Source organism: Embiotoca jacksoni, unplaced genomic scaffold (genome assembly GCF_022577435.1).
Source record: "Embiotoca jacksoni isolate LCO1_2020_lvr unplaced genomic scaffold, fEmbJac1.0.p SCAF_8, whole genome shotgun sequence".
In the NCBI taxonomy this organism is placed as follows: Eukaryota; Metazoa; Chordata; class Actinopteri; family Embiotocidae; genus Embiotoca; species Embiotoca jacksoni.
Genome location: NW_027185436.1, coordinates 16,454,015 through 16,477,506, shown reverse-complemented (window position 1 = coordinate 16,477,506; position 23,492 = coordinate 16,454,015). Strand labels below are relative to the sequence as shown.

General features: G+C 38.9%; 3 protein-coding genes across 4 annotated transcripts; all 3 read right to left on the bottom strand.

Annotated features, from left to right (window-relative positions):
* Positions 1–504: 504 nt before the first annotated feature.
* Positions 505–5,640, bottom strand: LOC138216004 (uncharacterized). 2 transcript variants are annotated; one of them, XM_069178562.1, is made up of 5 exons: positions 5,522–5,640; positions 4,616–4,909; positions 4,152–4,318; positions 2,381–3,549; positions 505–1,403 (listed from the first exon to the last, which is right to left on the bottom strand). In XM_069178562.1, the coding sequence occupies exons 2-5, from the start codon at positions 4,863–4,865 to the stop codon at positions 1,004–1,006; spliced, it is 1,986 nt and encodes a 661-aa protein (XP_069034663.1). In that variant the 5' UTR covers positions 4,866–4,909; positions 5,522–5,640; the 3' UTR covers positions 505–1,003. The 2 variants fall into 2 exon arrangements, with proteins under 2 accessions (XP_069034663.1, XP_069034664.1); XM_069178563.1 differs by lacking the exon at positions 5,522–5,640 and having other exon boundaries at positions 4,803–4,881.
* A 1,526-nt stretch (positions 5,641–7,166) lies between these two features.
* gda (guanine deaminase) lies at positions 7,167–16,364 on the bottom strand. The gene is made up of 14 exons (XM_069139072.1): positions 16,179–16,364; positions 15,513–15,601; positions 15,132–15,303; positions 14,753–14,840; positions 13,199–13,304; positions 12,540–12,567; positions 12,279–12,386; positions 11,921–12,028; positions 11,705–11,802; positions 10,017–10,084; positions 9,474–9,620; positions 9,121–9,239; positions 9,010–9,037; positions 7,167–8,917 (listed from the first exon to the last, which is right to left on the bottom strand). The coding sequence occupies exons 1-14, from the start codon at positions 16,305–16,307 to the stop codon at positions 8,853–8,855; spliced, it is 1,353 nt and encodes a 450-aa protein (XP_068995173.1). The 5' UTR covers positions 16,308–16,364; the 3' UTR covers positions 7,167–8,852.
* Positions 16,365–20,622: 4,258 nt separating this feature from the next.
* cunh9orf85 (chromosome unknown C9orf85 homolog) lies at positions 20,623–23,079 on the bottom strand. Its single transcript, XM_069139008.1, has 4 exons — positions 22,935–23,079; positions 22,385–22,491; positions 21,625–21,738; positions 20,623–21,152 (listed from the first exon to the last, which is right to left on the bottom strand). Exons 1-4 carry the CDS (start codon positions 23,034–23,036, stop codon positions 20,921–20,923), a joined length of 555 nt encoding a protein of 184 aa, XP_068995109.1. The 5' UTR covers positions 23,037–23,079; the 3' UTR covers positions 20,623–20,920.
* Positions 23,080–23,492: the final 413 nt, after the last annotated feature.

Below are 23,492 nucleotides of genomic sequence, written 5' to 3'. Positions count from 1 at the left end.
GACAAATTAAATTGGACAGACTTTGTTCTCTTTTGTCCTCTATATTTTTTTTTTATCTCTTTTCTTCGGTGGTTCATACTGGTACCAACATGTTAAGATAAATCCTAAATTATCATCTATTCATCTCATCACACGTTTAAATTATTTATTTGGAAAAAAAAACCTACATTATTGTATAGTATATGATATAGTAATGCAGTTGTGTAGTGTAGTAATGTGCAAACTATTTCCTGTATTATTTCTCTTAAATCCTGTATATTATATTATAATGACATTATAAACAATATAATATGCTTTGACAATACTATACACTAGTAATCATGCAAATTTGAGATTGCTGTTTCATTCAGTCTGGTATGCGTCAGCCTCAATTTTGATATGATTTCATCTTCTTTGATCCTCCTTCCTACTGGTTCCACTTGAACAGAAGAACACTGACAGGTAGAAAATCAACTTTTTTTGTGGTAAATTACACATACATCACTTAATAAGATATCAATTGGGTACTTTCTGATCCATTCATTTCAAATTCATCCATTTTGAAATCAAAACAAAAAAGCAACAATGAGTTACAGATGTATTCACTTACAATTTCTTATGTGAATTTGCTGTGATGTGGAAGTTGTAATAATGACATAATTCATAACATTGGGTTTCTTACAAATAATTTACATGTTGCTTTTGTATTTACCTTAGAAAAATATGATAGTCAAAAGATTTAAAACAGTACAGATGATAGGGATTGCAGGGTATCACAGGCGCTATTGTAAAAAGTCTGATGTTTTGATATAAAACAAGTATTAAAGACATACTACATTCTGTGCAAAACCAATCACACAGATCAATGTATGTTTGCGTTACAAAAGTAAACAAAATATCATGGAGTGATACTAATGCAACTGACACTGTAAAAAATGCATTGTTTTTTTTATTTGACTAATTTAAAGCACTGCCCATCAACTTCTAACAGGGGGTCCTGTATAAGATGCTGCCCATCGCTTCATTAGACCCAGACAACTTGGACTTTACTGAACGTCTTGCAGTGCAACCACTCAAGCTGGCTGATTTGCCAGCAGTAACTCACATCAACAAACGTGAGTCTCTTGCAGTGCTGCATCAGACTTTTCACAGTTGTCATGTCCACATCTGTTCGCAGCAGGTCAACATGCTGTACCTGCCCGAGTGGCACGGCAGGTAAGCCTGTGGAATCTGCAAAACGAGGCGAGTCCAAGTACACCTTGTACATGTGCAGCACATCGTGTAGAACGCAGTTCAGAGGGCACGGCAGGGAGACCAGTGACAGCTTCTCCAGTAAAGGTGAACCAATCAGGAGGCACTTGATCATCCTCTTCAGGGATATCCAGGACATGACAGGCTTCATTTGCATGTGTTCATAGGAGAAACTTTACATATTTAGGAGACACAGAGAGAATAAAGAGGATTACTTTGACTGGCAGCCACGGTAGTTTCAATCAAAATATCATGCCACTGATCTGTTAAAAGCTTTCAAACATTCCAAGTGAGTTTACAGCTGGAAGCAGTGTGTCACGCAAACGAAATATCTGAAGCTAACCACAAATAGATTGATTGAAATACTGTCATTCTGTTACCTAAGATATAGATGCAGCCTAAGAGATACAACTAAAGCATGTTTACATTGGTTGTTGTGGTAAAGTGTAAAAATAGGCTATGTTTGTGTAATGTCAAGTTTCAAATTGGTGGAACCGTGCAGTCTTTTATAGACCTGAGTCGCTATGGTAACAACATCTGGTTGTTCTTTTGTTAAAGCCATGAGTCGGGGGGGCTTTAAAAGAAGAAAAGTCAAATAGTACACTCACTATTATTACAATTATTTTGACTTTGATCGTGAATACAAGATCCACAATCAAACGTGACATGGTCAGTTGCTGCTTTATGTGTTATGTTGCAGAAATTATGAGTCTGATTGAAGAAGAAAACCTGTCGGCTCGTCTTCCTCACTTACATCCGATTCTGCTCACTCTTATGAACAGATTTTGTATTTATATTTGTCAGATTCCCATATTTCTAGTACTAAAAACACTTTGTCCCAACCTCTGCAGCAAGGTCAAGGGTCAGGGTTATGTGCACACCGTGTCTGTCAGGCTTGTTTATATTTAAGAAACCTCAGAAGGGTAGATGCTTAATTCCAGATTGCTTCTATTTTTATTTTATTTGCATCAGGTCTGTAAAAAATGTAATTAGTTCTGTTGTAAAGCACATTATAGCTTTGTCAAACACAAGGTTACATGTGCAGTATGTAACAGGAACAAACAGTAAATCCACAGAAGGTCGGTGATGTGGAAACCCAAACAAAGATCAGTAGTACCTGTTGCATAGTGTAACTTAACATTAGCCTTACTTGAGAGTCAGAGAGCAGAGGTGAGGTAGCCGTGGAAGAGCTTGATCATCCTGCTGAACTGCAACTTCCTCTTCCTGTGGCATGGCAGGAGGCTCAGCAGAGATGAGTAGCTCTCTGAGTCCAGGACAGGCTCTGAACACCTCCATTAGGGGGGTGTGGGGGCTGGTTTTGATACCCTCCAAGCTGAGTGACACCAGGGAGGAGCCTGCAACTTGCAAGGCAGGAAGTAGATCCACTAGAGGGCCAGGAAAGTGTACTGAGAGGCTCATCAACTGTCCTGACCAGGTCTGAAGGCCTTCAGCTAACAGAGATCCCTGGCTTCTTTCTCTGGTATCTTCAGAATTATCAACGTTCAGAGATATGGAGAGGATGCCTGGACATAAACGGCCTAAACTATGCAGAGAATCACAAGTTACGCGCTTGACATCCCTCAGCTGCAGGATCAGGTCAGACTGTGGCAAAACGTTTTGTTCTTCCTCTGCTTGGGTCTGAGAGCAAGACGGCCCTTCGTCTCTACTTGCATCTTCCTCAGACTCACTACCATACCCCTCCTGGAATATCCCCTCCTTCTCTTCATCTTCATGTCCTTTATCACTGCCCTGCTTGTGCCTCCTCTCCCTCCACACCTCCTCCAGCCTGGGAGCTCCTTCCCTGATGGTGAATTCATCTGCCTGGCTGAACTCTTTGTGGTCGATGAGACAACAGGCCTGTGGGAGGCCCTCTATGGCTAATCTTTCCAGGTAGGGCAGGGACAGGAGGAGGTAGGCTGCTGCCGCCACAATATCTCCCTCCTGTTCTCCAAACCCAATATCCAGAGCCAGTAGGCTGCTGAGGGGAAGAGGAGACCGGGCTGGAGAAGAGACAGAGGAGGAAGCAGAAGATTGAGATGCAGAGGTACAGTGAAAAGATGAGCTACAGGTACTGCCAGAGGATGAGCAGAAAGCTCCACCTCCAAGAGGAAGCAGTGCAGCTGGGGAAAGTAAAAGGCAGCGGGATACATCTAAATGTCGCAGCAAACGGCAGCAGTGCGCAACTGCACCAATTACACATCTGTCACAAGGCATGCCGGCCAGGGAGAGGGAGCGCAGAGCGGGTAAACTATGGAGGGTTTCAGAGAGGACCTTTGAAGGTAGCTGCTGCGCTCCAGACAGATCCAGACTCCACAGACCCTGAGACACAAAGGAGGAAAATCACAGACATGCTGCACACAACATATAAAGGTGAACAGAACAGTTTTCACAATTTTCATCACATCTTTAAATAATGTAGCAGCAACCTATCTTACTTTTTGTTTTGGGATCTGTGATTTTGTAGTCTATAGAGCCTACTGTAACAAGAATGTTGATTTTAGAAAAAAACAAAAAAATAGTCCTGAAAATGTAGCCATACATAGACTTTAAGATAGGAAGGAAAATATCCAGTTTTAAGGAAATACGCTGATGACATAAATCCAAATAAGAATCTGCCTCTTTATAAAGTAATTAGCTATACCAAAAGTGGAGGATTTGGGTAAAAAGGAGAAGAAGGGTTTGACTTCTAAGCTCAGATGGATCTAAGATGTGGATTTTGCAAAACAGGATACTGCTGAAAGTCTGGAAAATGTCCCGAGAATTTCTCTTTGTATAAGACACAGTGATTCAGCATCTGTTGCAGCTGACTCTCAACTATTAACTGCAACCTCATTTATTAATGGACAAATATATAAAAGAGAAATCTGATATTTAAATAGAACAGTAGAAGACAGGCATTGAAGTGCTGGTTTCTATCTAACCTGGCAACGTGCAGCGATGTGGCCACAGAGGGACGAGGTGACCAAACCAGGACACCTTTCCAGAGACAGACCTCGGAGCTGAGGAACCAGCAAAAGGTGGAGGGCCGCCCGGCACATCTGCTTCCTGGTGCACAGCAGCCACGTCAGCTCCTCGACGAGATCGCCCGCTACAGGTAGAGTAAAAGATTAGATGTAGAAACATATGGCCAAATATTGTAACAGGATTAGAAGTGATTAGTCATTCTATAAAACACAGAAGGAGTTTAAGAAAAACATCTAACATCCCATATTCTACCTCTGTCTCACTCTCCTTCGATTTACCAGTAAGACAGGTGGAGCAAACTATTGATGATAACACCTTTATGCTGCTGCCACAATCAGAGGAAGCAAAGAGGGAGCAGCCGGGGGACTTTTTAAGAAATGATTCTGTAAATTTTCTGTTAACTGAGCCCTCACAAACTCACGCAGTAAGTTGAAAGGCCCCATGATGTGTCTGAATGTATAACAATCCATGTAGTTGTCAGCATAGTCTTTCACCCACACTTCCTTCATGTTGTTAGCGAGGCTCAGCAGACACAGCCGTGTCAGCGAAAGGACAGAGCTACCCTGATCTGTCTTCCAACGGCTCCCCATCCACTCCGTATTCCTCACCCGCCTCTGTCTGGGCTGGGCCCTCACCCTACCACGTCTACCCCGGGCCCGAAACAGAGGCATGGCTGGACTTCAGCAGGATTCAGGGGGTGAAGTGGATGCTGAACCTGTGTGGCAATGAAGAGATTATCAACAGGACAGAAAGAGAAAAATTATATTTTTGATAGAAAGAAATATGATTCAGATTTTCCTCTACAGTTTGCACCTATCTTGCAAATTAATCATTAATGTTATCTCTCAGGGTTTCTGAAAATAAAGTTACAAAAAAAAAAAAGTTACCCTAACTACTTGGTTGACATTGTCACCGGTAGTCAAAACGTAACATGGGGTCAAAAGTAAACATTTCGTTGTTTAAACACGATTATATATATTTTGTATTTTGTATGCGGTCTTAAAAAACAACAACTATACTGTAGACGTCTTTCACACTTGTCAAGGAGAAGGGAGAATAAAGGAGTTCACATAATCACAATCTGCCTCTCTCATAAAAGCAGTGTTCAAATATACGCAATTAATATGTATTTTTGGATTTCTACTAAATTACTTTTGTGTTAGAGTGAGATAAAATATTTGGTGACCCTCACAAATAAACTGCTGCAACACCGATACTGTTGTTCCAATATCTAATGAACTCAACTTAATATTGACTGATAGCGAGAGGAGAAGGTTTTGTTTATTATAGCCGACAGAAAGAGGATTTCTCTCGCGTTAACACCTACCTGCCAGATCTAATAGTGCTGGAAGTTGTGTGGTATGTTCAAAAAAAAAAAGAAGGAGTTGTGTAAAGTAAAAGTGAACGTGTAGTACAATCAGTCTGTGAGCACGGGTCTGGTTCTAGCTTATCTTCAGCAGCACTTCCTGACTTTAGAAGCGGGTTGTTCCCCCTGAGTTTTGTCTTTCAGGAATACTTCCTCGCAGGCTGCGCGACCTATTGCGAATAAATCGCACCCTAAAGGGCAGCCTTTAACCTCATCATTGGTCTCAGTCCTAAAACCTACCAGCCTATAAATATTGACTGTTTCATTACTGCAACAGCGGTTCACAGTGTAATGACTAGCTGAAAGACTATGGTTCGGGAAAATATCTCCTTTTACTAAATTCAAGCTATGTTCAAGACCGATAAGCAGTATCAAAAACGTTCATATACAATCAACAGGTTATTTTTATGATCTGCAGGCACTTTACTGGCTAAATAGTTTTTTCTTACAGACACAGAATTAGGAATTCAAAATGAAAGATAACATTCAAAACGGAAAAAAAACAGAGGTTCTTAAAATGTGCTTAAATTAAATGAGAAATAAATATTGTCTCACCTCACTTCTACATTTGCTGGTTTGGAGCCATGCTGAGAGTTTTTGTTTCATGTTATATTTCAAATACAAAAACAAAAAATAACATACTTGGTTACCAGGGTGAATAATACACAATTACATACTGAATTGTTGTGTGTTAAATGTCTACTTTCCCATTTTCCAAATAAGAGATGGGTGTTATTAATGAGTTCACATATATTTGAACACAGATGTTCTTTTCTTGTTTCATCTCATAATACCTACAAATACAGCACTGAAATGAATACAGTAAAAACCAGAGTCTGAGAAGTAAATGACTTAAATCCATTACAAGTCCCATTTAATGGCCCTGCAAAAACACCAAAACGTCACATATCCCCTGTGTGACATGGTACACTATATGTGCATGATAAAAAAATAGATTCCAAAATTAGAAATGACAAAAAAATAAAATCCATCATTGAATCATTCTCATTCAATTTGCAAACCAGAAAACAAACAAATATTACTTCAGGTAATATTTTGAGAAGATTTTTGTCATAAATTGGCTGGTAAACTATTTTAATGACACTATGTTGTCACAATACTTCTAACCAGTGAGGTTTGTTAAAGATAATATTTGACTATAAGACTATTCAATTAAATTATTTGGATTGCCTGATTGTACTCAATTCCCAATAAAGTGGTAACACCAAAGTCATCTCCATGGCTGGGCGTCACTAGAATGAAGTTAAGAAATATATTTTTTTTTAATATATTTTTATAAAAACAGTGGCTGTGTTAGTGTCACCTCTTCTCCTCAGGATGCACAGGCTGTCATGGTCTATTTAAAGTGAAGCAGAGGCCTTGCTGTCAGTAGGAGACGACAATGGTTTTCTTCATGTCTCTATTCTGTCATCTGAGTTGTCTGTCCCAGATGGTGAAGACTGTCGAAACTACAGGGGCTGTAAATCTATCTGATAGTGAGTTGGCAGGGTCAACCTACATCCTTACTGTCTTTAATCAGAAGCTGATAAATAACTGCAGATGCGAGTGAAATGACATTAAGAAAATGCAAAAAGAAATGGTGGTATTCTTTATTTCAATCTCCCATGATGTCATAAATGAAAGGCTACATAGAGCAAATTATTAACATTTAAATGTTTTCAATAAAAAAGTAAATTTGTTCTAAACATTAAGGCATGTATCAAGGCAAAACGTATATTCAGCAATGAGTCAGTATAATTTTCCTTCATTCCCTGACAAGGAAAGATTCATTTAAATAGTAGCATAAATATGATTGTCCCTGAAATCAAACATTTCATAAATAAAATCATTGAAATTGTAAGTGATGTTTACATCAATATAACAAACTGCTTCTCAGAATAAGGCACTGACGTCAAACCAGGATGTGAATGTTACGGTAAATCAGACAAAGAAAACCTGCAGTCCAGACTGCTCTATACTATGATATAATCATGTGCCTTGGTCATTTCAAACGGTTGAATGGCTGCATTAGGATGGAGTGCAGTGAAAAACTGAATGTGTCATGAATAGAACTCAAGTCAGTTCCGGTCTTTGGATCACGAAGCCTGTTCTAGCTACACAAGAATGAAAATGGGATCTTCAAGCCACTGCAGATATAATGGTGTCAGGCACTGCAGCTACACTGAGCAGCTTTACGTCACCACAACCAAGTGCTACGTTAATATGTAAATTAACTTAATGGACAATAGTCACATTTATCGACACAGAATGAAAAACATGTAGCATTTAACACACTAGAATAGCTACCAACATCAGCATGTTTCTTTATTTGTTAAAAAAAAAAAAAGTTTACGTAAATAGAAACAAATTCTGTGTACATGAACAAAAACTAGAGTAAATGCTGGTGTAAGCAACTGATTAACTACTGGCAACAACTAAATGAAAAAAGGGCAAAGTTCACAGTACCTAATAAGTTACTTATTCCCTGTTTTAAAGCCCAGCAATCACTTGAAGATTTACTGTAAGGTAAAGACTGAAATAAAAGTCAGCTGACCTCAATCATTGAACTCCACCCTCCTGTCTGTCCTCTGGCAGTGGTGGAATGTCACTAAGAACATTTACTCAAGTACTGTACTAAAGTACTATTTAGAGATACTTGTACTTTATTTAAGTATTTTGATTTTCTGCTACTTTATCCTTCCACTTGACTCCATTTGAGAGGTAAGAATTTCATTCTTTCTACTCCACTACTTTTCTTTCACAGCTTTGAAATATAAATACGAAATATACAAACAGTTGTTACACAAGGATTAGACTCCTCAACAGTACAGTATGTTAAACTTAGCTCTACCATGACGACAATATAATGGTGCTCACATGTAAATGTCAACGAGGCCAATCAGTTCTATATGATAAATATGAGTTTTCTTTTGATACTTTAAGCACATTTTGCTGACAGTGCATATTCCTTGTATACTTTTACTTCAGCAAGACTTTGAATGCAAAACGTTTACTTGTAAGTCTCTTTTGTCATAGTGGTATTGCTACATTTACTTGAGTAAAAGATCTGACAACTTCTTCCACCAATGTCCTCGGTGTGCAAAATGTTTATGGTGAAAATCAATTTCCTACTTTTTTCCTACTATTTGTCTGAAGTTGTGCAGTAACCGTGTTCAAGCAGCCACCGGGCATTTTCAGCTGTTTACTCTTGTGCTGCATATTTTGTATCTTTCAGATGTTCATGTGTTTTATGCTATGAGAAAGCTGGAGGTACGTGGAGGGTCCTAACAGTTTACTCTGTGAATGGTACCACCTTCCTCCCAGCGACAAACACCTCAACAATGTTACGATCATCACCTGTCAAAGAGGTATATGAGACACAAATAAAGTAAATGGCGAATGGCACATTAGAGTGTTTGGACTAAAACAACATGGAAACTGATACTCACCCAAATTCAAGAACTTTTCCAAAAGAATCTGAAATTCAAGTCATGACAAATTAGTGTTACACTTAAATTGGAGTTTTCGCTTTTATTAATTTGTCTCCAAATATGACCAACCTTTGGTTCATCATTTTGGATCAAGTCGATGGGTCCACCAGGAGCAGCTACATTTACCCTCAGGGCGTCAAAGTCTTTGCCCACTTTAAAGTTCCCAGTTCGGTCATCCAGGGACAAGGCTACGGACAAAACACATCATAAAAGAAACTGTTGTATTCTCCCCACTCCTGTAAAATTGCGATCAGTCATCATCAAAAATGTTTCACGGTTTGCGTATTGAATCAGGCATTTCTGCTGCAACACTGATACAGACTGACTTAGAGTTGTCAAAAAAGACTTCAGTAATAAAAAGGACTGCTGGTGGAGATACAGAAGGCTTGATGTTTGAGTGACAGCTGGTTTCTGTGTCTTACCTTGGCTGCCTCCCAGCGTGGCCAGTCTGAACACCTCTTCAAAGGTGAGCGTGCCGTGCTCTGGGTCCTGAATGGTCAAGACTTTGGATGCGTCCAGAGTTTTCCTCACAGCATCGAGCATAGAGGCTGAGTAGCCCCCAGCCACATCTGACACAGCACCACAAAAACAAACCGGATGGGTTAAATAAAGAACAAACATGCATTCAATCATGAGTACAAGCATTCACAACCATGTATAGTGGATATCAAAAACAACCATTTCAAATGTTGAGATTTCTATGGAATGAAATCAAAAGACTTATAAAATCTTGCTCAAGCTCTCAGCTGACTGCTCTCGCTAAAACGACTAAAACATGCTGCAAAACCAGATAACCCTGTTTTCGTGCTAATCTCACTGCACCAGCAGGCTTGTATCCTTGCATGTATGGGGCATGGAGTTTCCAAAACAAAGCCAAATCCTCAAAAATAATTTGTAGTTGTTCATTACAACGTAAAAAATGTGTCAAACGTGGTCTGGCAACATTAAAAACATACTGCTCCCACCTGTTCCGAGCCCCAACTTCACTTTGTGCTCCAGGACATTGCGAACATTTAATATTCCACTGCACAATCTGTGTGGATAGAGAGAGAGAGAGAGAGAGAGAGAGAAAGAGAGAGAGAAAGAAGACAAATACAATGACACAACTGTAAAAATGACCATACAGTTTATTGTTTTTCTGCCAAAAAATAAATAAATAAATTTAGGATTATTTATTGGTATTTTTTGTCTTTTTCTGGTCCAACATCAAAACACTTTTTATGCTGATACAACCTAATATCAGTACATAGATCATTCAAATATACTGTATGTTGCATATCTTTGAAATCAGACATTTATAATAGCATGTGATACTGTATTGATTTTATAATATATATCTGTACTATGCGATTGTTTTTGGGGCCAAGGAAGAACAATTGAAAGTCAGCGCTCAGCTTCAATCACTGATGTTAAAAACCACAAACCAAGCCATAAATCTAGGTGTAGTTATGGATTCAGACCTCAATCTGAACAGCCATATCAAGACAATTATAAAATCAGCCTACGATCACCTATATATGACCTTTATTTAACCAGGTAAAATCAATTGAGAACCAATTCTCATTTACAATGATGACCTGTCAGCACAGTCCACCTGAAGAATATATCAAGGATTAGAGGACTTATGTCTCAATAGGATTTGGAAAAACTTGTCCATGCATTCATCTTCAGGAGACTCAACTATTGTAACGGTGTGTTTACAGGTCTCTGTAAAAAGTCAATCAGAACGCTGCAGCTCGAGTCCTCACTAAGACCAGGAAAGTGGATCACATCACTCCAGTTCTGAGGTCTTTACACTGGCTTCCGGTCCAACAAAGAATTGACTTTAAAATCCTGCTGTTGGTTTATAAAGCACTGAATGGTTTAGGGACAAAATACATTTGTGATCTGCTGCGACCTTATGAACCATCCCGACCCCTCAGGTCGTCTGGGACGAGTCTACTTTCTGTTCCCAGAGTCAGAACTAAACATGGAGAAGCAGCATTCAGTTTTTCTGCTCCACATATCTGGAAGAAACTCCCAGACAGCTGCAGGTCTGCTGAGACTCTCAGCTGCTTCAAATCAAGATTGAAGACTTTTCTGTTTGCTGCTGCCTTCAATTGAACCAGATTCAAGGATGTTGATCAATTTCCTGCATTTCTGCATTTTATTACTGTATTTTATTTCTTAAACTGCACTGCAACTTTTATTCTATTTTTAGCTTGTTTAATGTTTTAATGACTGTTTTTAATGTTTCGATCAATGTTCTTAATTGTTTTTAACCCTCGTGTTGTCCTTGGGTCAAAATGACCCGCAGCTGTGTTCAACCTTTTATTTCTATATTTTTATATTTTTTGGGATCATTGGTCATCATTCTTTAAAGAAACCCTCACATCCTCCTTGTCACCAATGATCCCAAAAAATATGAAAATAAAATAGAACTTGGTTGAAGCACCTGCGGGTCATTTTGACCCAAGGACAACACAAGGGTTAAATTTGCTTTTCCTTTGCCTGATGTTTTTATAGTTTTAATGGTTTTATGTGAAGCACTTCGAATTGCCTTGTTGTTGAAATGTGCTATATAAATAAACTTGCCTTGCCTATGCAAATCTTCATGGACTTTGTTTAATGGCTTTTGGTCACTTTAAGTTCTGAGAAACTATCAAAGACTTACGAAAAGTTGGAATTGGGACAGTGGGACAAAGAGGCTCCTGTCTGTCTGAACAGATCCAACTCTTTATCACTGAGGTGGCAGCCATGGGCCATCACTGTCTGTGAATAAACTCCATCATGAGTGACACCAACTGCTATCATCATTTATATTTGCCTTTCATATTTCTGTACATAAACGTCTGACTGCTTGCAGGCAGGGATGTGAGTGTGTCCTCACCTTGTCAGTGAGCAGGTTGTATTTGTGATAGACGTCTGTGTAAGACTCCGATTCAGGAAACAGCTCCTTTACAAGTTTCACTTCCTCCACGTTTTCACTAATATGACTCTGGAATTATAGAACATACACAGTATGTCAGACACTGAATTGTTACTTTGAAAGAATCTTTGACAAAAGCTGTTGTATTTAGATAGAGCCAGAGAGCCGATGCAGTTTCTGAATAAAGCCATTTATGGTTCTGCAGTTCTTGCATTTCCATTTTTGTTTAATTGTTAAAAAACAAAACACAAGTGCAATGGTCTCTATGGAGACAGTCTCCTGTAGACACAACACAGTTTGGCTGCCACAGTGAACTAACCTGAATGTGCAGGTTATTATTCTTAGCAATTGCTCCCAGTTGTCCAAGCAACGCTCCTGTGCAGGATGGAGCGAAGCGGGGAGTCACCACTGGCTTCACTAGTGGGTACTGCCCCACAGCACCAATAAAACCCCGAAAAACAAAGCAGACAGACAGAAACACACAATCAAAAATACTTCTAAATAAATAATAAATGCAGACCAAACACAGCTTTTTCTTATATATTTGAATTCTTCTGTTTATTGTATTATAAAATCTTACCTTTTTGTTCAAGAGCTCTTTAATGAACCTTGAGGAAACATGACAAATGTTGATAATTAATTTAGAATAGTCACGTTTACAGATTTGAAAATGCCCCAACATCTTTTCAACAACTGAAACTTTAAATCAAATTCAATTTTATTTACATAGCGCAAAATCACAACAAAAGTCCTTACAACATTACATAGAGGAAGCCAACAATTCAAAAATTCCCACATGAGTGACAGTGGGGAGGAAAAACTCCCCTTTAACAGGAAGAAAACCTCAGACAGAACCAGGCTCAGAGGTGGGCAACCTTTTGCCCGGACCAGTTAGGTTGAAGGGAGAGCAGAGACAGAGAAGAGCAGCATAGACAGACAACAAACAATAAACACTGGGTAGGTTGGAGGGACACAAATAATTTCAGTGCAACTAAAGTTGCTGCCAGGGAATTTCTCCACACTGAAAACGTTTCCAGTCTGCCTGTTTTCACTCAAATAAAATCCCCAGCGTTGAAGAAACTATTGTTAATCTTACATGTTTTTTAAGGGCACAATTAAACCTTACGTCTGGTTTTTCGTTTGACACACTTTTGTTTTCAGTATCATTTCACTATATATACCGTGTATAAATAGTCTCCCAAACACTGCTATATACTGTCTTGAACAGTCAATACCCACCGACAGGTTTCATCTTGGGACTCCTGAATGCTCTCTTTGTAATGTTCCACAAACTTGTTCCTGTCCATACACACCTTGCCCACCAAGGCACGCTGTCCAAATTTATCTGCAAGAAAAATAAATAATACATAACATTATATGTCATATTTTGAGATATGTTTCCATTGACATCGAAGCTGTGATTGAGTATTCCATACAGATTTCTCTTTCAGTAAAATAAAAGGTAAGTCATTTTTACTTCATTCTGAATGAGCAGTTTTACACCAGTTGTGATATTCACACCCAATAAGCAGTCTATATAGTGTCACCCGCAGCTCACACGAGCCCTAATTACAGTCATCTTGTATCAATGTGCACACAGACAAAGACATAGCAAACATACTGTTTGTAGTGCAGTTTAGTGACGAGGAGGAACAAGACGGTTATAGCATTAAGGGGTAAAAAAAAGAAATTCCTGCCGCTGAATCCACAGCAAAGATGGATTGCTTGTAACAAATGGAAATGCTTGCGTAAACACACATTTTTGAACAATCAGGCTGAGATGATTATGTGACAGAACCCAAACAATGTTTTGTTTTTTTTGTCATTATCATTAGCCACAGCACTTTTTTTTTTTACCCTTGGACATGGATGTGCTAAACATCCACACAGGTGCTTTGACTTGTTGCCAAGTACATTTGATGTCACTTGACAATGCAATGTTGTCGTGAAAGGAAGAAATTTACTTGCTCCACACAAAAATACGGTGCCAGAATAAAGTAATTCAACTCATGCAGAAAGAAATCAATTTTAAATACACATATGCTGAAAGTGCATATTCGCACATCCACAGATGGTTACGTAAAACAGCTGAAGACAAAAAAAAAAAAAAAAAAAAAACTTCTCAGAACAGGACAAAGTCTAGAGTTCAGCAATCCTGATCACACAAAATGATAATGTAAAACCAAAGTTATTGTTCAAGGGGAAGTTTGGTTGTATAATTACACATTTATGTGAGCGTGTGTTGAGTGTTACCTATTAAAAGACCATGATGAGGACAAGGCATAAAGGTGAAGGAACTATTTGTTTTTATACAGTTTAGAAAACATCTCGGTTGAGTGGAGCAACCATTTTTTTTGAAAGAAAACACAAAGCTCTGTGATTGTTTGGCTTGAATATGTCAAACAAGGCAGAATTGAATATCTTATGGTTAGCCTTTTTATGCAGTACATCACTTTGAATGTCTAACGTAGCTATGAAATCAAATTTAAAATATTATTTTCTTAATTTGTATTCACTTTTTTTGAACAGTAGTCTTTGCACTTATTAGGAGCTCATTTTTCAGCTACAAATATCTGCTGCTCTGATGATGATTTTAAACTACGGTCTGGATTTTAAATTACTACGACCAGCACCTTGAAACATGTACTAATGTCACAAAAGGACACACTTCAGCTTCTCACCTACCAGTCTACCTCCATGTTACAGATTGAAAACACTGAATAGGGCCAGTGCTTAAAAATAATGATTTAGGTCAATGTGTGTGTCTGAGTGTTTCAGTGTGGGACATCTTACTTGCAATCTCGCCCAACAGCAGAGAAGCGTCTGTATGTATGGTAGCAAAGTAACATGCAGTGGTTGTTCCGTTTCTCAGGGTCCTTTTCTGTAAAGCACCAGGATCATATTACAGGATTAAAAACACATTCAAATATTTTCCTTCTCTGTCCTATACGCTGTTAAACTACAGAAGTGATCACACCCTTCTTAATTCAGGCGTTGTCACAACAGAGTGACAATGCAGCATTTTCCTGTTTTGCAATGCTATTGACAACATTATAAACAATCATACTGTACTTTAAAGTGTCTTTAAATTCACTAAGCACAACCTGTGTCTAGTGCAAAGTAACTGCACAAATATTGACTGCCACTAACTTCATGATGCAAGGAAACTCACCACTATATGATTGTAGACCTTGCGGGCAAACTCCAAGTCCTTAAAGAGTGATTCCACAGGAAAGGTGTAGGTATTGAGCCACTCCAATAAAGGCATGTCCAGGGCTGTTCCAGCGTAGCTGTACTGGGAGGCGTGGATGTGTGTGTCTATCATTCCTGGCATGAAGAACTCACTGCAGAGTAGCAAACCATGGGAGTTCAGGTTTTTATGACCTTCTTACAATTCAATGATACACTTTAATGTCTTTTATGTATTTATGTGGCTCAAAATCACTGAACAGCGTTACTCTCTGACCTTTTGAAATTATTCCATATCAAGCCCTTTAACTACTGTTAAAAAATATTCATAGCCTATTCACTCACTCATTCATAATGTACTTACTGTTGTGCAAGTTGAGTCACTTCAGATGGAGTGAACCCAAAGGTTTGAGTCAGTTTTTCCAACTCCTCGCCTTTGGCAATGAAAGCAATCTGATTGCAGAATAGAAATCGGCAAAGAGTTACATCAACAGCCCTGGAGCAACATCTCCGGTGTTTATTGCACAACCATCTACTAGATCCATCTCATTTATAACCAGCCATATTTCCATAATGTCTGCTGATGTCCATTATCTTTACAGGGCATTGGAGATTTAGTTTAGTTTTTCTTTTTGTAGGTTGGTTGTATGAATTTAAGTCTCACCTGTTATGAGCCTATTGACCTACTTGAAGAGGCTACTTGAGAATGTCATTAAGGGTTGTGTGTCTGAGGGATTAGTGGGGGCCAAATTGTCAAAGTTGCTCAGCAACAGCTCACCGGGGGAGACAATTAAGGTAGCCTGTTATATAAGTTTGGAAAACGCGGGCGTCTTTTACTCCAAACGGGGCACATTTAGCCTTTTTGCGCAAGATTTAAGAGGAGATACAATCAGCTTGATACATTTTAAATTACAGATAACAAGCAAATGAATAGACCGGCTTTTCCGAGCCACAATAAATAAAGGTTTTTTTAAAAAATATTTCGAATGTATAGCAAAATCTGATTTAGATATTTTAAAGTCTGACAAACCTTTCCCTCCGTGTCCACTCCCAGGAGCGCATCTTCCAGGATCTGGAGGGCTGTTTGCTGGGTCGAGTGGACAAATGTTCCCTTGTAGACGTGCGCAACTGCGGTGTTGTGCCTGTCACTGTTTGCCATATCTTCACGAGATCGGTCCCAATGTAGCAGTGAGATACTTGCTGCAGCGAGAGCGCACCGGGATTTTTATCCTCGGGGAGCTCCGAACGCCACCCACCAGAACGTGCGACTCCACCTGACTGCAAAGACCATCCTCAGCCAATGAGAAGATAGGGTTTGTGAGCGTCGTGGATTGGTCCTTGTCAAGATGTTAGTGTAACTATCAACTCGGGGAGCGAGTCAGATAAAGTCTCGAGTTATCTTATAAGGTGTTTAACGAGTTCACGCTGCTCCTTTGAGTGTATTGTCATGATGCAGACCTATTTTGCACATATCATCAGACCAACTGCAGAGAACTGGAGGACGCGCACTTGATTATTCAATTCTTCTGCGCAAATTCATGCATTTATAGAAACCGATTGTTTTTTTTTAAAACGAGATTAAATAAAATCAGTTAATAAACATCAGTTTTATTTGAGAGAATGAGGACAGTGTTAGCGTCATGTTTATACCAAAATATTTGAATGAAACAGAGCTCAGCAGCTCAGTCAAACACTCCGGTTCAATATAGTCTCTGTAACAACGTATTGCTGGTGGCCTGTCTGCCAGATCAAGACCTGAATGGTTTCTTAATATTAATGTTTAATGAGTAAAATGCAGTTGACTGAGGCGCCTTTCGTTATTAACATCCTGTAATTTGAGAAGATTGTTGCAGTTGACCAGCTTAGACAAGAGAACATGTTAATTGTTGTTTTAACCTAATTTGTATTTTAATATCATGACCCTGAAAAAAAAGAGTAGTTTAAAGGTTGACCCATACGTTTTTCTTATTTGTTATTAATTTTGCAGGTTTCCCTAAATTGCTTAGGCCTCATCAAACTGCACTTAAAGCCAAACAAAATCTACAAATAGATACATTGAAAGAGGACATTTTGTACCATCTAGTCTTTCAAGAGTGACAGCAGCAGGTCTGACTTCCAACAACACAGAAGAAAAAAAATGATATCTATGACTTGTTGCTCTGTTTCAGTGCAGTTTGGTAGACTAGGTTAGGTTAGGTAGTTACTTTATTAATCCCCGAGGGGAAATTTGCAACTGTAGGTTATCATGCTGTTTAAGTCATACAGTCAGACAGTACTTCTTAATAACAAGGAAGTAACTGAGTAGTCAAACTGCTTATTCTAGTTTTAAACTGGCAATTGGGCATTGGGTTAATGTTTTTATAAGATTTCTTAGCAGATTTTGTATATAGTAAACGCAACCAGACTCTTATTATAACTCCATTAATCCATGCAGAAAGTTTTGTGTCAGCAACAATTACCCAGATATAGTTCATTAACCTTTTTTAACTTTCAGTCATGTGTATAAGCAGAACAAAATCATGTGAGTATGAGGTCCTATCTATCTATCTATATACAGTGCATCCGGAAAGTATTCATAGCGCTTCACTTTTTACACATTTTGTTATGTTACAGCCTTATTCCAAAATGGATTAAATTCATTTTTTTCCCCTCAAAATTCTACACGCAATGTCCCATAATGCCAAAGTGAAAATAGTTTGTTTAAAATTTTTGCAAATCTATTAAAAATAAAGAACGAAAATATAACATGTACATAAGTATTCACAGCCTTTGCTTAATACTTTGTTGAAGCACCTTTGGCAGAAATTACAGCCTCAAGTCTTTTTGAGTACAATGCTATAAACTTGGCACACCTATTCTTGGGCAGTTTCTCCCATTCTTCTTTGCAGGACCTCTCAAGCTCCATCAGGTTGGATGGGGAGTGTCGGTGCACAGCCATTTTCAGATCTCTCCAGAGATGTCCAATCGGGTTCAAGTCTGGGCCTCTCAAAGACATTCACAGAGTTGTCCTGAAGCCATTCCTTTGTTATCTTGGCTGTGTGCTTCGGGTTGTTGTCCTGTTGGAAGATGAACCTTTGCCCCAGTCTGAGGTCCAGAGCGCTCTGGAGAAGGTTTTCATCAAGGATGTCTCCGTACATTGCTGCATTCATCTTTCCCTCCATCCTGATTAGTCTCCCAGTTCCTGCCGCTGAAAAACATCCCCACAGCATGATGCTGCCACCACCATGCTTCTCCGTAGAGATGGTATTGGCCAGGTGATGAGTGGTGCCTGGTTTCCTCCAGACATGATGATTGGCATTCAGGCCAAAGAGTTCAATCTTTGTTTCATCAGACCAGAGAATTTAGTTTCTCATGGTCTGACAGTCCTTCAGGTGCCTTTTGGTAAACTCCAGGTGGGCTGTCATGTGCCTTTTACTGAGGAGTGGCTTCCGTTTGGCCACTCTACCATACAGGCCTGCTTGGTTGAGTGCTGCAGAGATGGTTGTCCTTCTGGTAGGTTCTCCTCTCTTCACAGAGCAACGTTGGAGCTCTGTCAGAGTGACCATCGGGTTCTTGGTCACCTCCCTGACTAAGGCCCTTCTCCCCCGATCGCTCAGTTTGGCCGGGCGGCCAAGTCTAGGAAGAGTCCTGGTGGTTCCAAACTTCTTCCATTTACAGATGATGGAGGCCACTGTGCTCATTGGGACCTTCAATGCTGCAGAACATTTTTCTGTACCCTTCCCCAGATCTGTGCCTCCATACAATCCTGTCTTGGAGGTCTAGACAATTCTTTGGACTTCATAGCTTGGTTTGTGCTCTGACATGCACCGTCAACTGTAGGACCTTATATAGACGGTGTGTGTCTTTCCAAATCATGTCCAATCAACTGAATTTACCACAGGTGGACTCCGATCCAGTTGTAGAAACATCTCAAGGATGATCAGTGGAAACAGGATGCACCTGAGCTCAATTTTGCGTGTCATGGCAAAGGCTGTGAATACTTATGTACATATGATTTTTGTTTTTGTTTTTGATTTTTAATAGATTTGCAAAAATGTAAAAAAAAAAAATTATTTCACGTTGTCATTATGGGGTATTGTGTGTAGAATTTTGAGGGGAAAAAAATAATTTCATCCATTTTGGAATAAGGCTGTAATATAACAAAATGTGGAAAAAGTGAAGCGCTGTGAATACTTTTCGGATGCACTACTTATCTATCTATCTAGATATTTATATATAGATATATATACAAGGAAGTGGGGCCTTGCACGCACGCTCGTGTCATTTATCATGTGGGGTTGTTAAATTTAAAAGAATGTGGCAATATTTCAAATTGTAATTCCGCATTGTGACAAAGGCGTGGGTTAAATATTGAGCGCATACAAACCCCTTGTGTGTGTGTGTGTATTTATTTGTTTATATATATATATATATATTGAAATATTGCCACATTCTTTTAAATTTAACAACCCCACATGATAAATGACACTAGCGTGCGTGCAAGGCCCCGCTTCCTTGTAACTTTCAGTTGGTGACAGGAAGTAGGACAGGAGAAAAAGTTAGAACTCATTGTATGCTTATTCAAGGATAATTTTTCTCCAGAAAGTATTGCTCGAACATTTCTGACCACGGCACAGAAATATCTATTAACTGTGCAGTAGTGAACAAACATATTCAGAAAACCCTGTTACAAATGCTGTGCAGCACTTTTTTGTGAAATTTGTACAAAAAGGAGATGATAGTTTTGATGATTTTATCACATTATTTAAAAAGTTGAAAGACAACAGATTTGTTGTGGCTAACACTAAGATCCTCACAAAATATGTGATTTTCAAGCAGTGAGGAAGTTGTTTGGGACAGACTGTTCTCAGAATGTGTTAACTGCACACTTTTGTAACATTACGATTTTGAATATGCTTTCTAAAGTTAGTGTGAGGAAAACAATTCATTATTTTGTTGTCCAGTACCTTGCCGAAGGACACTTCCACATGTGGTAAGGAGGACCCAGGGATTGAACTGCAAACCTTATGATTAGTGGGGAACCCATTCTACCATCTGAGCCACAGCCACCCTATATTGTATTTAAAAATGTTACAGTAGAGAGCAAAATTAAAAGGCTGAGTGGGTGACGAGCCCAAACCAAAATATTCTGGTGCATTTAATATTCAAACATGTATAAAAAAAAGTTTTAAAATGTCTTCAGGTGCAATAAAAACACTTGGAACTGTTGAAATACTGAGATTTGATTCTAATATATTGTCTACGTTTAATAATGTATATGTACTAAATATTAGAAACATCTCTCAGTATATTACAGTTCAAGATCACCATAAAAACAGCTTCGAAAAGGGCTATAAAATTTTATCAACACCCCTCAAACAAACATGACTTTCATGAAGATATAATTCATTGCTGGACTGTTGTCTCATACTCAGTTTTAGCTGTGTGTATCTAAAAAACTGGCAACTGAGAATACATATAAAACCAGACCATGGTTAAATATTTCAGAGACTTTTATGGAATTGTTTGTAAAATGTACACTACTTAAGGTTCTTTAGGTAGATATAAACTCAAATAGAAAAGAAGTCCAACCATCTGAAATCATTTGGGAGCTTCTGTTTACTCAGCTGGCCTGATGTTGACGTTGACTCGTCTTCCACATACTGCATTAAACCATCAATTTGTATGTTTGCAGCAGTACATTAGAAAGTGGTTACATCACAAATCTCGTACGGTACTTCACCTAGAAAAATTATTTAGTAAGTAAATTAAAAAAAAATAAACTCACTGTCTCTAATCTTTAAGTTTAACTAAGGACACATCTGGAAGCACAGCAGATTTGCTCTGTGTGTTTTTTGGTCCTGAGTCACAGTCAAATTCTTCATCTTCCTCTTCTTCAAGGCCACCAAAATCATTGTCACTGTCAAAGTCATCCATGTCTTTCTTTCCTCGTCCACGTCCTTCCTTTCTCTGGTCTTCTTCTTCCTCTTCCTCCTCCTCCTCCTTCTCCAGATTTGAGTTTGCTCTTCACAGTGAGAAAAACAAAGATTTATACTTGTGCTTTTAAAACAGCCCAGTAAACAAATCCTTAGGATTTTTTATGAAAGCCATAATGTCACTTTTGAAATAAATAAGATGACACCAATGAAATAAATGGATGCCAAAATGTAGAACGCAATATGTTTCTGTGAATCTATATTTCCAAGCAGCAGTTGTAATGTATCTTATTGTCCATAAGATGGCAGACTTGCAGTAGACATTTTTGTATTGACTTAATATTGGTGAAAAATACATAAATCATCTCAATTAAAAAAAAGGTTGTGATGTTATCCTACATTTAGAAAAAGAGAAAGTGTACACAGTCATGTACGTATGCATTGTTTAGATATGTGAGATGAGAGGCTTGTTTGAGTCGCTGACACTTTTGTGGACAGGAAAAAGCAAACATTTAGATTTTCTGAGCAGTAAGTAAAACACAAGATGACTTCTCCACTCACGGAATAACGACGTCCTCTTTATTCCCACACTTGCAGCAGACCTCCAGCTGAAGAGAGCAGGGCTTACAGATGATGTGATATGCATCTTTCACAGTTTTTTGGGAACACTTGACGCTGTAAAGAGAAAACATGCATGCACATATGACATTAATTCCCACACTGGAATCACTGCACTTTACTGCACCTATACAACAGTGCAACACAGAGACTGACTGAGTCTGACTGTTGTATCCCTGAATTAAAGTGACACAGCAGATGTTTTTCTATACAAGGTGGTGATACTCAGACATACGCAGGACAACAAGAGTTTTCTGTCATGCCAGCTGACCTGTGGCCTCCTAGTGAGTCCCAAGCTGTTTGTCAGTCCTGCATTTAGCTCACCAGTAAGTTTGCAACGAGTAAGTGTGTGGCACACGCATTCATCCAAACTGTTTGGGTTAAATAGCCAGTGGCTTCTTTTGGTGAAAGTCTGCCTCTGTCTGACAGATTGTGAGGGGCTCGAAGTGATGTCTTAGAATATGACGGCTACTAAATGGGGGAAAAGAAATACATCCTGGCTGTTGTGAACACATACCTGACAAGTGTTGAAAAAAATGAAGAAACTGATAACAAAAGCCCACGTCGACGCTCTTTTGCTGTGTTGATTACCCACTGAATGTTTTGGTAACAGTTACTTGCTTATTTTCTGTGACAGTTTGGATTATTTGAGAGGTGTCAAGTCATGAGCATTTGTACAGTAGCAGTGCATATACATACTCACCATTTTTTGGGCTGTGTTAGAGTCTTGTATTTGTTGTACTTGACTTTCCACTCAAGAACACCCTTACAGTGTTGACAGAGTCCGTTGTGGCTTTTTGATTTTGCCTTCTACAATTAGGATCACGTGAGCAGAGACACGATGGGGGAAATGTTACGACAACAGTGTAGTAACATGGATTTGACAAAACAAGGAAGTGCATAAGCACAACATAAAAGCACAAGCCTTTCTTTACGGAGCAGAGAAAAATGGAAACATTTTTGTGAGGTAAGGTGAAAGCGGTCAACAACAACAACAAACAAAACCTGACCCTTCAGGGACTCAGTACCGTTACATCGCTAGGTTTGTTAATTTACTTTCACACGCAATTTCTAGTATAGTATTATAATCGTATTACGTCGATATTGTTGCTTACCCATCAGCCATACCCTCTTCTAAACACAAGATCATATGTTAACTCTGTAACAATATACAGGACAATATAACGTTCATTTAAAGTTCCTTAGTTGAGCTCAGCACGGCTACACGGGACAAAACACTTCAAAGTTCACACCTTCACTTGTGCAGTCGCTCCGTACTTGTCGTTTTTGAAGGCGGTGCTGTTTTGATGCTTCTGGCCTCGCGACCGAGACACATTACCTTTCTGAGAGCTCATCTTATTTGGCCGTTTTAGTAACACACGTTGTGCCAAGCGCCATGCCTGCAGCTAACCCGGAAGAAGTACGAGTACGTAATGACACGTCATTCAGGTCAAAACGCGAACCGTTTTTCTTGTTATTGAACAAAATAGGGGAAAAGTAGTGTTTTCTGAAATAAAAATAAGGGGAAAATCCAATTCTCTTTTTATATTTATAAAAAGGCTTAATGAAATATACATTAACAATTACGTCACCCAGTATAACGTTAGAAACATCTTAATCGACGCTGATTGGACGCTGCATCGCAATAGTAATTTTCGGTTGGTTGTACTAGCTGTCAATCAAAAATATTAGCCACCAGTCTGCTGTGTCGCCAAGGACCGCCCACATTATGTACCGTTGGCCGACTCTTTTCATCAACCTCTTTGTCATTGGTCCATACAGTTGTCAATCAAAGCCTCTCCTTCCTTCTC

Excerpts from the sequence above, each read along its gene's own strand:
- LOC138216004 (XM_069178562.1), bottom strand. The coding sequence starts at position 4,865 with ATGCCTCTGTTTCGGGCCCGGGGTAGACGTGGTAGGGTGAGGGCCCAG. Across the intron at positions 4,319-4,615 it reads GGGGCCTTTCAACTTACTGC|CGGGCGATCTCGTCGAGGAG; the intron begins GTGAGTTTGTGA and ends CTCTACCTGTAG. Across the intron at positions 3,550-4,151 it reads ACATCGCTGCACGTTGCCAG|GGTCTGTGGAGTCTGGATCT; the intron begins GTTAGATAGAAA and ends TTTGTGTCTCAG.
- gda (XM_069139072.1), bottom strand. The coding sequence starts at position 16,307 with ATGGCAAACAGTGACAGGCACAACACCGCAGTTGCGCACGTCTACAAG. Across the intron at positions 15,304-15,512 it reads GTGACTCAACTTGCACAACA|TGAGTTCTTCATGCCAGGAA; the intron begins GTAAGTACATTA and ends GCTACTCTGCAG. Across the intron at positions 12,029-12,278 it reads ATAATAACCTGCACATTCAG|AGTCATATTAGTGAAAACGT; the intron begins GTTAGTTCACTG and ends CTATAATTCCAG.
- cunh9orf85 (XM_069139008.1), bottom strand. The coding sequence starts at position 23,036 with ATGAGCTCTCAGAAAGGTAATGTGTCTCGGTCGCGAGGCCAGAAGCAT. Across the intron at positions 22,492-22,934 it reads GAGCGACTGCACAAGTGAAG|AAGGCAAAATCAAAAAGCCA; the intron begins GTGTGAACTTTG and ends TCCTAATTGTAG. Across the intron at positions 21,153-21,624 it reads AAAGAGGACGTCGTTATTCC|AGCAAACTCAAATCTGGAGA; the intron begins GTGAGTGGAGAA and ends CTCACTGTGAAG.